This window comes from Grammomys surdaster, unplaced genomic scaffold (genome assembly GCF_004785775.1).
Source record: "Grammomys surdaster isolate TR1022 unplaced genomic scaffold, NIH_TR_1.0 239, whole genome shotgun sequence".
Taxonomy (NCBI): domain Eukaryota; kingdom Metazoa; phylum Chordata; class Mammalia; order Rodentia; family Muridae; genus Grammomys; species Grammomys surdaster.
In genome coordinates, this window is record NW_021604684.1 from 8,178,886 (window position 1) to 8,194,996 (window position 16,111).

The 16,111-nt window shown below is 44.2% G+C and overlaps 1 protein-coding gene across 1 annotated transcript in view; it reads left to right on the forward strand.

Annotated features, from left to right (window-relative positions):
• The window catches only part of Piezo2 (piezo type mechanosensitive ion channel component 2), a 368,900-nt gene that overhangs the window by 338,164 nt on the left and 14,625 nt on the right, over positions 1–16,111 (forward strand). Inside the window, exons 40-47 of the mRNA XM_028774207.1 lie at positions 822–1,226; positions 1,880–2,138; positions 5,425–5,607; positions 7,863–8,115; positions 9,351–9,483; positions 10,863–11,010; positions 11,114–11,328; positions 13,874–14,032. Of these exons, the coding sequence (XP_028630040.1) occupies positions 822–1,226; positions 1,880–2,138; positions 5,425–5,607; positions 7,863–8,115; positions 9,351–9,483; positions 10,863–11,010; positions 11,114–11,328; positions 13,874–14,032 (1,755 nt within the window). The remainder of the gene's footprint in view (positions 1–821; positions 1,227–1,879; positions 2,139–5,424; positions 5,608–7,862; positions 8,116–9,350; positions 9,484–10,862; positions 11,011–11,113; positions 11,329–13,873; positions 14,033–16,111) is intronic.

Sequence of the window (16,111 nt, forward strand, 5' to 3'; positions counted from 1 at the left end):
GAGAGAGAGAGAGAGAGAGAGAGAGAGAGAGAGAGAGAGAGAGAGAGATATGCTGGGGTATGAAAATAGAAAAAAAGCTCTGAGACAGAGCAAGCAGCTTAGAAACAGTAATAAGTGGTCCCATATGCAAGATCAAGAACTCACAAGGAATGTCTGGGACTGGGAGAGAAGGTGAGAATTCCGTTGGAAAGATGCTAATACCAATAGGGGGGTGACAGCAGTAGAAAAAAGGAGGAGATCCACATTAAAGAAGAGGCATTTTTAAAGCATGTGCTTGTTAAGTTCAGCCAGTATCGACCTGATTCTGTCATCCTCAACGGTCCTGGGCAGCTCTCTTGTGCAGGACTGGGAATAGAAAACACCTTGTTAAAAAACCTCTGGAACTATCAAGCATGGCTTCTCCTTTCCACATGCTCTCTTATTTAAGGAGTGATGGCGGTAGGTATGCTGTGCTCAACGTGGGCTGATTTGGAAATGAACCGGGAGCTCATGGCTGTGACTATTGATCCTGTTTTAAACACTTCCATGCATAGACTGGATTGCTCCTTGTGAGGCGAGTCACTTGCTCTGGTTTGGAAGGATGCAATGCTCACTGGCCACTTTTGCATCTGGGAAGGCTACTGCTTGCAGTTTCTGCAGACCGGGAATGAATTTCTGGAACAAAACAGATGGGATACACAGAGAAGGAGGGGTTGTTTCTTTTCTCACGTGCTTGAGGCTTCTGACTTGGGAGTTCTAAGGTGGTGTCATAAGAATCGGGACAGGTTCCAAGCTGGTACAAATGCTAAGACAAGTGCTCTGCCCATCTTCTCTCCTAACAGTGAGCCTACACAGTGTACCATGCTGTATTCACGACAAGGAACTACAGAAACTATCGAGGAGGTAGAGGCTGAAGCTGAGGAGGAGGTGGTAGAGGGTCTGGATCCTGAGCTCCATGATGCAGAAGAGAAGGAATATGTAGCTGAATACGAAGCAGGAGTAGAGGTCAGCCTCACTCCAGATGAAGAGTTGCCTCAGTTCTCTACAGATGATGGTGATGTGGAGGCCCCGCCCTCCTACAGCAAGGCTGTCAGCTTTGAGCATCTGTCATTTGCATCACAAGATGACTCTGGGGCCAAGAACCACATGGTGGTCAGCCCTGATGACAGCCGTACAGACAAGCTGGAGTCAAGTATCTTACCACCCCTAACTCACGAGCTGACAGCCAGTGATCTGCTGATGAGCAAGTAAGAGAAGAAAGTAGGCCTCCAGCTTTAACTAGGGACCATCACAAACATGTGTGTTCTGGTCACATATGCACAAAACCCTAGACATAGAAGGCAGACATACAGTCCTGGAACATCATTGTAACTGAGTAACTACTCAACAAAAAGTATCCAGTGACATTTGTCTTGATATTTCTTTCTATAATAAGGTCTCAGGTAGATTGAGCGTCCCTAATTTGAAAACTCAAGAAGCTCTGAAATACAAAAGAATTCTAATGATAGCCACATAATACAGGAGATAAATGAATTCATGACATTAAGCTTTGTGCATGCCTAAAACCATTGGAAAACATTCTATTAAATGATCTTTAGACTTTATGAATACACTGTGTAGAAAGAATACATTAGTTTCATGTTGAAACTTGAATTCCGTACATAAAGTATTTCATTACATATTTAAGTAGTCTAAAGCATGAAGGCCTTCAACATCTCAGACACTTCCCAAGTGTTTTTGACAAAGAATAATCAACCAGTATGAGGTCTTGTTTATATACGTGTGGATAAACACACACAGAGGAGGCATGTGCAGATACACAACACAAGAAATCACACGGATGCAAGTCAGTGATTTAGGAAAGGTGGTCACAAGTGTCTGAACGTGCTTACTTTAACAGGATGTTCCGTGATGATGAGCTTGAAGAATCTGAGAAATTCTACGTGGACCAGCCCCGGTTCTTGCTGTTGTTCTATGCCATGTATAACACTCTGGTAGCCCGCTCGGAAATGGTGTGCTATTTCGTAATCATCCTGAACCACATGATCTCTGCCTCCATCATTACCCTCCTGCTGCCCATCCTGATCTTCCTCTGGGCCATGCTGTCTGTTCCCAGGCCCAGCAGGCGCTTCTGGATGATGGCCATCGTCTATACTGAGGTAGGCCAGTCTGTTACATGCTTAGCCTGGCAATCATTAGCAGCAATAGTGACTTAGTACTTGTAATTTCATATACCTTTTCAGGCTTCATATCTTATACAAGGTAGGTTCTGGTGTCATTCTCAATTAGAACACAGGAAGAGACAGCTTCAATGGGATTCAGTAATTGACCAAAGATTCCAAAATTGTTGGAACCAGGGCTTTATTTTAACCACTTCCACTATGACAGTCTTTTGCCAAATCAAGCAAAGTGTCCAGTGTCAGTGAATATCCAACACAATAGACTCAAGATTAAATAAATAGCTAAACACCTTGAATACAGGCTGTTGCCATGGCACACACATTGTCCATTTTTAAACCTAAAGTCACTTTTCATGAATCCCACACAAACACTTGAAAACCTAAATGGCAGGAGAGCATGTTGCTCTCAGCTGTAGGGGAACAGGAGCACCTGTTTGGACACACATAGACCGGTGTTTTCCATTGTTCCTGTGACATACAGAAGTCCCATGAAGACTCCAGCCCATGGCAGGGGGGTAAGGCTCACACGTGATGTGTCCAGGCTTCTGCAGTGTTTGAAGCTGTGGCATTTGTGATGAAGACCAAATCACTTCCCTGACTCAGAAGGAAAAGCTTACTTTGAATAGCATTGTTCTGGCTGCTTATGGCCGGCCCAATGCTCATGAAACATGCACCATTTCAATCTGGAAACTTTGTAGATTTATAAGTAATTCAAGTCAGATGAAAACAGATTTTATAGTAAATGATCAGAAAAATAGGTGGATTAAGCATTGATAGTATGTGTGTTGTATCCATGATTGAGAGAGAGAAGGAGACAGAGAGGGAGGGAGAGAGGGAGGGAGGAGAGAGAAGAGGAGAGAGGGAGAGGGAGAGGGGGAGGGAGAGAGGAGAGAGAGAGAGGGAAAGGAGAGAGGGAGAGGGAGGAAGAGAGGGAGAGGAGAGAGGGAGAGGGAGAAGGAGAGAGAGAGGGAGAGAGAGAGGGAGAGAGAGGAAGAGAGGGAGAGGGAGAAGAAGAAAGAGAGGGAGAGGGAGAGGGAGAAAGGAGAGGGAGAAAGAGAAGGAGAGGGAGAAGGAGAAAGAGGAGAGGGGGGGGAGGAGGAGGGGCAGGGGGAGGGAGAGGGAGAGGGAGGAGAGGGAGAGGGGAGAGAAGTGCATATCCATTACTCTAATTGACCTCACACTCTTAACCAAAATAATCATTCTCGAGGGTCACTTCCATTACATGCCTCCAGGACATAGACTCTGTTAAGGGAGAGGGTGCCATTCACCAGCACCAAACTTCGAGGAAAGATGTGCCCTCGAGTAGGTGGGTGTGAGTTCCTGTTGGGCGGAGTTGCAGAGTAGCAGAAGCATGTTTTGGAAATTCGACTGAGTTCCTCTCACGCTGCGCTGGACGGGCACTTCTGGGCCCCGCCCAGGTGTTGGGGAGAACTCAGTCTGAAGGTTCCTCAGGGGTAGGGTGGGGGTGGGGGGATGGGAGTGGGGGGATTGGGGGGGGAAAGAGCTCTCAAGTGGACCTGGAAAGAGGGCCCTCAGGCGAGTGCAAATACTCACAGAGACCATTGGCTGAGCATACCTAGCAGATGCATTCTCAGGCTCCCAGACGCTGCTGGGAGGCCCAGGCAGAATGGAGACAAGGAACGACTAGGCTGGCCCACAGCTGAGGGAAATGAGTGGGCCGGAGGGAAAGCTCTGGCTGAGCCCTGCTGAAAAGGGATTCTTCGGTAACTTGCTTGGCTGAAAGGCAGCTGCTCCACTAGCTTGCTTGAAGAGGCGGGCCTCAGTGGCTGAACTCCAGGCAGGCCCCAATATTTTCATAAAGGATGGTAGTTGAATCTGGATGCACCCCCCATTTAGGTCAGAGCAGACCTGACTTAAATAGGGAGGGAGGAGGGAGGGCCTGGGAAAGAATACTTAATTAGCTACGCCCTCTGGCCTTTAGGTATCTCATTAATATGGAAATCTCTCCCTTGAGAGATTTCCCTCCCTGAGGCCTGTAGTCATGCCCTCAACCTGTGCTGGGTGATGCAGCCTCTCTTAGGGAGCCTCTCTTAGGGATTGAAAATCGTAGGTCAATGTGGATCTTAGACTGCGTGCCAGGACCCTGGGTTCTACGGGCGTGGCCGAACACCTGCGGTTGCCCCATTGGGGTAGGGGTTCGAGGCCTGTGCCCAACCAAGAACCAAGCTATCCTTACCACACCAAACTTCACAATGTTAGAGAGTTTTTTAGATTCTGGTTCTTATATAAGTGAGCCACAGATATCAATAGGGTAGAAGAGGGCAAGAGATGAATGACTTTCATCTTAAAAAATATTCTTGCTCAAGTTGGGGTTTTAAATTTTCTATCTCAGAGTAAAGTAAATGGGCGATCCAGCTAACATTCCACAGTTCCCTTTGAACTGTCAGCAGAAGCACAAGAACCATGCTGCCCACTGAGGAAAAAAGCAGGGGAAAAAATCTTTCTGTTTTTTACTGATTCAAAAACTAATGTGGATGCAGATACAATGGGGGGAAGTGAGTGCTGTATGCCTCAAACCTTCCTGGGTCTGAGCAGTGCTTACCCAGCACACATAAGCTCCAGGTTCAACCCTCAGTACCATATAAATAAGGTGTGGTGTTCCATGCCTGTAACCAGAATGTTCTGAGAGGTAGAAGCACTGAGGACAGAGATTTGGAGTCTCTTTGGAGGTTAAAGGCTACAACTCTATCTCAAAAAGAAAAAAAAAAGACAGAAAAGAAAAATACTGTCTAACTACTTAATGACATTCCTGACTTCATCCCTCTCAATACCAAAACAAACTAACAAAAACCTTAAAAACTCTCCAAAAGTATTTCAGAAAATTTTACAAAGCAAGGCATTATGTAATATAAAATATATCACTATTCAAGTTTGTCCTACCTTCTTTATTTTCATAGCTAGATAGCTAAATGTATGATTAAGTCAACATAAAAGCGACTCTTCAAAAACAGAACATGACCAGTCATTCGGTTGATAAGTGGCCCTGGTGGCTTTGCTTCACAATAGTTGACTTTTTTTGATAATACAGCGTTGCTCTTGTTCTGGAGATGAGAACTATCTGACCAACACTTTAAACTCAGGAGCTTTGAGATGATCATATATAATAACAGTACATTATTCCACATAACTATGAACATTTCTGTCACAAAACTGAGGCAGGCATGTTTTCTTAAGTCTTACATCACTATTTCTTGTGCATTGCTACTCCTAGAAGGAATGACTTTTTCTTTCTATCCATATATAGGTGGCGATTGTAGTGAAATATTTCTTCCAGTTTGGCTTTTTTCCTTGGAATAAGGACTTGGAAATATACAAGGACAGGCCCTACTTTCCACCAAACATCATAGGGGTGGAAAAGAAAGAGGGCTATGTACTTTACGACCTCATTCAGCTGCTGGCTCTGTTCTTCCATCGCTCCATTCTGAAGGTACCTAGCACTAACAGTTCATCACCCCCCTGTTGATAAGTTCAGTCTGCAACAGCACTGAAGATCCTGGACATTACAGAACATTGCTTGAAGGAGAGATGGTACCATCTCTGCACTAGTTTAAGTCAAAGCATAAAGGAACACTCAAAGACAACACCTTGTCTCTCCTCCATCATGACCGTCTTCTAGTAATATTGACTTTACCAAGTCAGTCTATTATCATGAAGCTATAGCTGTTAGAAAAAGGCTATCTCAGGTCAAGCCCTGGACTACTATGCCTATATAATCTTGTCAATGAGAAAGATATTGCTCTCAAGGCCTAAGGAAGACCTCTGCAAGGCAATGCATCCCTGACACAGTCACTCTTACCCTTTTATTTTGTACACATTTACACATACAGATGCACTCAGACATGCACATATATTATAAATGTACATATGTGTGTATATCATATGTATGCAGATATGTACATATGTCCCCTTTTGCTACACATAGATTCTTCTCATACAATGCAATACGAATGCAGTTTCCCAGCCTCTACTCCTTCCAGTCCCTCCCTCCCTATTCTCCCATCTGCATCTATTTCCTTTCTGTGCGTTAGGAAGGAACAGGCTTTTAAACATAGCAACAAATATAATAAGGTAAAATGAAAACCATTGTATGGAAGTCTGACAAGACAAGCCAACAGAAAATCAAGAGTCTCAAGAGAAAGCACGAGAGTCAGAGACCCACTTGTTCATACATTCAAGCATCCCATAAAAGTCCTAAACTGAAAGCTATAGTATATCTGCAGAGGACCTGGTGCAAACCTGTATAGGCCTGAGATTGCTGCTTCAGTCTCTGTGAGCTCAAAGGAGCTTTGCTCAGTTTTCTGGAGGATCTTGTTCTCCTGGTGTCTTCCATCCCCTCTGTCTCCCCACTCCTTCTGCCTCCTCTTCTGTGGGGTTTTCTGAGCTCTGGGGGGAGGGGTTTGATGGAAACATCTTTCTTAGAGCTTGTCTTTCAGTGTCACTCTCACTCATAACGTCTAACTGTGGGTCTCTGAGTTAGTTCCTACCTGCTGCCCTTTTCAATAGCCATGTGGATGTTTTTCTTCTCACGTACAAGTTGTAAACAGAAAACTTATAAACAGAAGCTGGCCAATCTACTATAACTATGTACAAGTCACTACACAGCTTACATTTCCAGGTCATTATGCCTATTGTCACAGTCCTGCTTTTTCCTATTCCTTTTCCTTGCTTCTTTTTCCAAAGAACTACAAATATATAATTCATCTAATCAAATCATGTCTTTATCAGTCCTTAGAAGGATCCCTTTTAGAATAAACTTGGAGCTTTTAATTTTTATATATATTTGTTTGGTTTTGGTTTTTAATGTATACTCAGTCTTTCGATACATCCAAACATGACCCAGGACTCAATGAGTAGCTCAGGCTGTTATCAAAGTTGTGATCCTCCTGCCTCAGCTTCCTCAATGATAGTGTGACAGACATTTAGTACTATGCTCAGCTATGACTCACAGGGAGGATCAGGCCAACCTTTGAGAAATAAATGTAAATCACAGACCATCTAGGACTCAGGAGAGGAGCTCACTGGGGCATATCACACACCAGTAGAACCATATCACAGATCATGTGTGGTCCAAATAAGGTCTCACTTTAGCAAGACCAAGGGGTTCTCAGCCTCCTGATCTGAACATTCTTTCCCTCTTTAATAGCTCTTTATCCCATTTCCTTCCTGCATAAATCAGTAGACAGAATCTTTGCCTTATATCTCATCAACAAATTTTGAGTAGAATATTTACAGTTTCATTCTGGGTCTTGAATAAGTCAAGACTCACCCTACTATGGGGGCTTGGAGATGAACAGAGTCATCCTACAAAGTGGAGACACTTGTAATGTGAGGAGCTAAGGTTGAGTTCAACTGTGCATAGTAAGTGAGTTCAAGGCTAGTTCTAGTGCTGGCAGTGAGCACTCAGAAGTGTTCTAGAAAGTTCTAACAAATTGAGAGGTTGTTATTTCATCCTTACTCTATCTGCCTAACTTTACTTGCCTTGGCTTAGTTAATCATACAAACTCTTTTCACCCACAACAGTCTCCACTCTCTTAGGACACTCACAGTTCTGTACAATCTTCCTTAGACATATATCCCTTGGCTTTCCAACTTCAAGGGATTGAAGGTTGGAATGGATACTGTAAGAAAGACAGACAGTTGGCTCACCCAAGATGTTAATCAGCTGTCATCTTCTCTTCTCAGTGTCACGGCCTATGGGACGAGGATGATATTGTTGACAGTAACACAGACAAGGAAGGATCTGATGATGAGCTGTCCCTCGATCAGGGCAGAAGAGGCTCCTCAGAGTCACTGAAGTCCATCAACCTGGCTGCCTCTGTAGAATCTGTCCACGTGACCTTCCCAGAGCAGCCAGCGGCCATCAGAAGAAAACGCTCCTGCAGCAGCTCCCAGATCTCCCCACGGTCCAGCTTCTCTTCAAATAGGTCCAAAAGAGGTATCTGTTGCATGACCATTAGGCTGAAATGAGCCCCACACAGTCTCATTTATCTGGTGCCTCCACATCTGGGGAGGAGAGTGGTTCAGTGCTATCAAGAGAAGATATTGTGACATGGAAGAAACATGCTCTGTCATAGGACAGATCCAAGTTCAGATCCTGTTTCATCTGTGTGTAGCTTCATTGTTCAATATGTGTGAGTCCATTCAGGGAGCAGGATTTCAGGAAACAGAGAAAAGCAGCCAGCGCATAACCTAGTGTGTAGTAATCTAAAGGCACATGATAATTTATCCATCGTCTATAAAAACCTCTGCTGGGTGTGCTATAAATCATAACAGCTTGAAAATGGATTTAGATTTTGCCAATGGAGATTTTTTGGGGGTGTCAGGTGAGAATTGAACCCAGGATCTTTCTCATATTATATACTAGGCAAGTGCTCTACTAACCACTGGGCTCTGTCTGCCTCTTTTGGATTTTACTAGTTTTTATTCTAAGGTATGTCTCCCTTCATTTCACAGGCTGGATTTGAACTCACTATGTAGAATAGGTGGACCTTGAAGTTTCAAATCCTCCAGCTTCAACCTCCTAAACAGCTATGATTACAAGCCTGTGCCACCAGAATCACCTTCATTTGGAGACTTTTAACAAAATTGTGTAGCCATTAATTCTTAAACTAGTCATTAATTTCTTACTCAACATTGAGTGAGATCAGAGAGTAGCTATCCATGCAGTTGCTATTAGGAAGTAGTTGGGCCATTGTAGTTATGGGGCTTATGACTGATGCTTCTCAGGACTCATGCATTTGTCTTCTTGACCTACTTATCGATCTAAGTAACTATCTGGACATTGGAAGACCAGCTCATATTGGCTTTACAGTTGTAGAAATTAGGATGTGAAAATAAGTTTGAGTCATGCACACCCATCTGGGAAAGCTGAGTCCTAGAACATTACTGAGAAGGAAGAAAAGCATTCTTCCATGGCTTTCTTCCTGAACAAAGGCTTCAGTAGCATGCAGAAAAGACCCACTGGGTATGAACCCCCAGATCTCTACCAGCCTCATGAACAGCATAGAGATGTCAGACTTCTAAACACTCAGTAGACACTCTTAAAACCATCTGTGCCTTGCGTCCTCTGGTGCAGGCGAAAGCCAACCCTACAACCAACCTGATTTCTGTTGGCAGATCCACTGTTTGCCCTCCAGCCTGTGATTTCTCTCCTTTTCCTGCTTTTTCTAGGCAGCACAAGCACCCGAAACAGTAGCCAGAAAGGAAGCAGTGTTTTGAGCCTTAAACAGAAAAGCAAAAGAGAACTTTACATGGAAAAGCTTCAAGAGCATTTAATCAAAGCAAAAGCGTTTACCATAAAGAAGTGAGTGAGTAGAAACATGATTGGGCTGTTCACTTGGTCTGGAGCTGGGGAACTGGTACCAATGGCTTCCTGTAAACCAGAGGTGAAGAACCAACATAAAGTGACTCGAGGTTATTGTCCTAGTTAGGATTTTACTGCTGTAAACGGACATCATGACCGAGGCAAGTCATTTAACTGGGGCTGGCTCCCAGGTTCAAAGGTTCAGTCCATTATCATCAAGGCAGGAACATGGCAGTATCCAGGCAAGCATGGTGCAGGAGGAGCTGAGAGTTCTACATCTTCATCTGAAGGCTGCTAGCAGAATACTGTCTTCCAGGCAACTAGGATAAGGGTCTTAAATCCCACACCCACAGTGACACACCTACTCTAACAGGACCACACTTTCTAATAGTGCCACTCCCTGGGCTGAGCATATACAAACCATCACAGTTGTATTGTTTTAGAAGCCATTTGTTAGTAAGTGCATACGTCAAGGGTTTATTTAATAAGTTTTGGGCATTGCTCCTGAATGTTCAGCCAGGCATAGAGAAGAATGAGTTTCATGTGAATGGAAGCCAGGATTCCTCCTTTCCTCCAGAGATGGGGCCAGGCTGCTAATTCAGTGTCTTACACTTGTCCCTAGCCTATTTTATAGTCCCTCCATTTGTTGAGGATTCAAAGGGTCAATGCCCAAGCACCAACATGGTGAAAGGCACAACATGTTAGGAACAGTAATGTGAACCAAACCAAGAAAGGGCCAGCTCTGATAGCTAGCTAGGCTCAGACTTGGAGATCCTGCAGCACTTAAGTGGGTCAAATCACCATGAAGACATGGTAGAGGCCTGAAGGACAAGCCAGAGACACCAGGCCACAGTGGTAATGGCAAAGAAAGGAAACAAAAGCCAAGAACAGCAGAGAGATACCATAATGGGCCTAAGACCTCAAACCAGAAGACACAGGAGACATCTGACATTTATCTATGCTCAGATCTGGCACTTCAGGTCTCACCATGCTCAAGGGCCCCTCACTTTATCCTCCTCAGGCCCTGTACTAATAAGGCCCAATTTTAATCAAGACAAGATTGCAATATGCAGAGTTCTGTAGCACGAGCTCCCATGTAGTGAATAGCTGAACCCAGATAGCTATGTACCCAGAATCTGGCTCTTAGTGCTTTTTGCTCTTCTGTGGTACTTCAAGGGGAAGAGTCATAACATCCTGCAGGTCATCCTTGCTTCAGTGATATACTCATCTTGTATTCTGTGAGCAGTACTATTTCCAGGGGACTCTTCCTTAGCTTTAGAGGAAAGTGGGACCTGGACAGAGAGGAGCAGGAGAAGTGAAAAGTCCTATCAGTCATTTTTTCCTCTGGCCCTTCTGAAACAAGTGGGCTTGTCTTGCAGGACTCTACAGATCTATGTACCCATTCGGCAATTCTTCTATGACCTCATCCACCCAGACTACAGTGCTGTGACTGATGTGTATGTGCTAATGTTCCTGGCCGACACTGTGGACTTCATCATCATCGTCTTTGGTTTCTGGGCTTTTGGGGTAGGTTGAGTCAAGGGTCTCCATTCCTCTACTGGCTTTATAAGGAACAGATTTCCATCTTTGGGAACTGCCACTCCTGCTTAGCCTGTTCTGTCATCCCCAGAAACACTCGGCAGCTGCAGATATCACCTCTTCTCTATCAGAAGACCAGGTCCCTGGGCCATTCCTGGTGATGGTTCTCATTCAGTTTGGGACCATGGTGGTGGACCGTGCACTCTACCTCAGAAAGACTGTACTTGGCAAGGTCATTTTCCAGGTCATTCTCGTATTTGGGATTCACTTCTGGATGTTCTTCATTTTACCCAGTGTGACTGAGAGGTAAGGTCTCCCCCACAGACATCCAACAGGACAGGCCAGCAGCACAATAAAAGGCAAGGATTTTAGTGAGATTCTGTTCAAATCTAGAGTAGGAATTGATTTCCCCTCCTCAGTGTTTTATCTGTACTTCATCCACATTTGCAAAAGCAAAGGTTCAGAAAAAAGAGAAGCAATGGCTGTGGTACCATCCAGGACCAAAGATACTTGAGTCATGTCTTTCTCTACAATCTAGCTGATGTCAAGAGGAACTGAATATGGTCTTAGGTGTGTCCTTTGTTGGAGAAGAGACATGGCAAAATTTCATATAAGAAGCTCATGAGAAATGGTTATTCTTCTGGTTGAAAAGCATACTGGGAGATGATAAGGGAGAAATGATACTATCTGCCATGATGATGATAAAGGAGCCTTAAAAGCACAGGTAGAGGACCAGGAAGCTCTGTTATGAGATGATGGTGTTTCTGTTGAGACAACTTTTGCTAACAGTTAAGATGGGCTGTCAGTAGGGATGAGTGAGTTTAGAAAGGGTAGATATTACCAAGCAAGTTGGGGTTCACGGTAATCCTAGCATTCAGGAGGCTGAAGCAGAAGGATCATGAGTTTGAGGCCAGCCTGGGTACTGTATTTCAAGAATAAGGCAGCCTGAAGTTCTTCACTAGGGGCAGGGCTCGAAGGTGGCTACTAGTTTTTCCCTAACACCTAGAATGAAATAGATCTAAAATTCCACAGTAAGCTGAGTTCCAAAGTACCCTCAAATCTCTTCCACTTCTTTCCCTTCTACACCCAAAATTCTCCCTTTTCTTCATGTCTTAGTCAGGGTTCCTACTCCTGCACAAAACGTCATGACCAAGAAGCAAGGTGGAGAGGAAAGGGTTTATTCAGCTTACACTTCCACATTGCTGTTCATCACAAAAGGAAGTCAGGACAGAAACTCAGACAGGACAGGAAGCAGGAGGCAGAAGGTGATGCAGAGGCCATGGAGGGGTGCTACTTACTGGATTTCTTCCCCTGGCTTGCTCAGTTTTCTTTCTTATAGAATCCAGGACTACCAGCCCAAGGATGGCACCATCCACAATGGGCTCCCACCCTTGATCACTAATTAAGAAAATGCCTTACAGCTGGATTTCATGGAGACTTTTCCTCAAGGGAGGCTCCTTTCTCTGTGATAATTCCATCTGGTGTCAAGTTGACACACAAAAGCAGCCAATACTCTTCTGTATGTTCTTTGCAACTCACAGATCCACCTCAAACCAGTCTTGTGACCAGTCAGTGCTTAATGTGTAAACAAATCAATGAATTAACAATAGAGAAGATTGGTGTAAAGAAAAGATGCCCACTCTGTTAGGTTTTCCAAAAAGTGGCCCATAAAAGTGAAAGTGTCCAGGTCCTATAGTAGGGCTGATGTTTCCTATTAAATAGATCAGAATATATGTATATAGTATGATGTAGTTCTCTCTGCCATTGGCTTCAATAGTCATGTTCCCCAGTCAATGATACTGCATTCAGAGTCCAGTTGGAAATGCTCCGTCTTACTGTAACCAGATGCTTTAAACATCTTCAAGTGTCTCCTCATGGTCAATACCAAGTTTGATCTTGTCCAAACAGTAGTCACCCTTTAGTCAAGTCATATATATGTAGAACCCATAGATTGGGATGGCTAATATTTCTGGAGCTGGCTCAGATGTAACATACAATGAGGAAATCCAAAGTGTTCCTAACGGTGAATGGCTCTAACTCAATAGAGGACCCGGCCCCTGGCCTTGACATTTAATCCCATAGTAGTTATTAGTATATAACAATGCACTGTGGAACCAGGAGTGCTTTAAAAGGAGACATCAATTGGGAAGACTTTCTTAATTCTAAAGTAGATAAAATAAAAAAGGGGCTACTATCCTGAGGGCACCCTGTATGTCACGGTCCAGTAAAGTTCACATTCGGCCATGCATAGTCAGAGAACATACCTCACATCAAACAATCAGGTAAGGCAGCTATTCTGCACAAATGCTACAACTGGAAGAATGTTGGGAATCACATTTGTTAGTTTATAATATATTTAATAATACCTATGCCTTATATCAAAGAAATAAGCCAAATTTGATGCACAAGGCAGCTGATGAATTTATCCATTTTTTCCCCTGATGTATAAAGGCGTCTCAGAATGGTTTCTGCTATATACTCCGAATTGTGGATCCTTTGACGTTAAACTGTAGTTTCTTGAAGAGTATGCTTTAATTTAAACTATAGTGCCTGTATAGCATATGTTGTATGAAAATGTTTATTGGTGAATTCAGTTAACAATAATTTAATGTAATCAACATCTTAGCAACTTAATGATAAGGCACAGAGGATGCTCCAGTCACAGAATTAAGGATTTTTTTTTCTTTTTAAATTGTTATGTTTTCAATTTAGGAGTGATCCACTAGGTAGAGAATTCTTTAGAATTATCTTAAGGGTTAGAGGGAACATTTATTTGTTTTTTGTTTTGAACTGTTGCCTTCTGTACAAGAAAAGTAGCCATTCCTTTGCCTTCTATAATTTTGCCTTTTAGGAAATTCAGCCAGAACCTGGTGGCTCAGCTTTGGTACTTTGTGAAGTGTGTGTACTTTGGGCTGTCTGCCTACCAAATCCGCTGTGGCTACCCAACACGTGTGCTCGGAAACTTCCTCACAAAGAGCTACAATTACGTCAACCTCTTCTTGTTTCAAGGGTGAGGGCACTGTCTCACCTGTCATCAGTGGAGGGGACGCAGTGGGAAGGCTGTGTGTGTCTTCGACAAGGAAGCAGGGGTGAAGGCATCCTGAAGCTCTTACAGTGTTAGCAATACTCAGTTACTTGCTTTAATCACCTTTCCACATGTAGTCACTGAGTACCTGCCAGGAACTTGCCCTAGAATTACCCAGACTTGGTTAATTTTTCATGTTAGTAACTTGCCTAGTTAACATGATAATGTTTGGGGATAAAAAGTACAAATTCCCTGTGGTTCAAAACTCGCGGGAGGGGGGGGGGCAGGTGGGAACCTGGGAACCTCGGTTGCAGTGGAGAGAGGGAGCCCCTTGGATGGCTGGGACAGGCAGAGCAGGGACCCAGCGTGCCAGGGCCCGGCTGAGTCCCCAGGGCAGCCCGAGAAGGTACAGGGTCCACTGCTGCAGGGAGAGTGCAGGGAGAGCCACAGGCCGCTGGAGCAGAGAGAGTGCCCCACCGACCGCTGCAACAGGGAGCACAGGGAGGATGGGGCTTTCCCTGGCGCGAGTTTCCCACTTACACAAAGAGAGTCCAGAGTCCCAGGAGACACGTGGAATCGAAGATATGGAAGTTTTATTGATCATGATAATGTATCTGAATGGCGTGCTCTCCCACAAAATACTAGGAGGGGCTTGCTTATATTGGGGAGTGAGGGAAAAGGGAGGGGCTAGGGCCTTTAGGTAAAATGTAACTCTTGAGGCAGAGACCTGTTTCACGCCCTCTACCTGTGCCTTACATGACCCACTGCATGTTAGGTCTCTGGGTTCTGGGGCCGTGGCCAAACACCCCAGGATTTCTACGGTCCCACAATTCTCCTCTTCCCAAAACTCAGGGATGACCAAAGGAGAGTATGGCAGAAAGATTCTAAAAGCCAGAGGTAACTACAACAAAACAGTGTTTTCCAGACACAGCAAGGCAGCTGTAACTGTGATCTCACAGCAATCGTAACAACAGCATGTACAAGAGCCGAATAAGATCAGTCCAGACAATGTCTCAGCTTGGACCAAAAGCATGGGTCACAAAGGCCCACCCTTAGCTGAATTGCTATTGGCAATTGATGGCTGGGAGACTGAGACTCAGTTTTCTACAAGAATGTGGGTCCTGGGAGGCTACCCATGCTCGAGTAGATGGTCTTAAACATATGCTCATAAAGTCTGCACCAAGTAGACTCCATGGGTTTAAAAATAAAACAACTCATGGAATTGAGTGAGGAAAATACGATGAGACAGATTGAGGAGGAATTATAAGGGAAGAAATGAGAGGCGAATTAGACAAAAATCACATTATATACAAGTGTGAATTTCTCAAGCAGTAAGATGGGGAGTGAAGTAAACATATATAATCCTTAAGTATTAATTTATTTCTGGACATAGTAAAACAGAATGACTGGAATCTGAACCATTCCAGAATACATCTGGAGTTCTTTGTGTGCGAGGAGCTCATCCATGAGGAACCTAAGTGGCACCAGGCTGCCTGTCTCTGGTGGTTACCTCAGCAAACAAGCTCCACTACTTCTTCCACATGATGCTTGCCATGGTAGCATACCCTTGCACTCCCCCAAAAGTTTCACCATGTTTTAAGAGGTAAGGTAGGTGTAGGCAGAGCTGGCACCTCCATGACACTAGCCCTGAGTCCTGGTGATAGTTCATAAGAAAGGTTGAGTGCATTCAGATGTTGAAATCAATCACATGTTCTACCCTGGACCTGGACCTGGTGGTTCCCTGGGTATTTGCTTACTATTTAATCTGTAGAGTGGAAATAGCCCAGGGGAGGGGTTCTGGGTGATAACGAACTGATGTGGGAATGAGCCCAGTTTCCCAGCCTGGGAGAAAACCTCTACATTCAAAAACTTTGGAATAGTCCTCAGAGCCTTCTGGAGCTTAAGCTAGCCCATTTCTCAATACAACTCAAAGACAAGAGGCTTGGGCAGAAGCAGTTAGACTTGCTAACCTAGCAAGTCACTAAGCCACTGATTTTAAGTTTCTCTCTCTCTCTCTCTCTCTCTCTCTCTCTCTCTCTCTCTCTCTCTCTCTCTCTCTCTCTC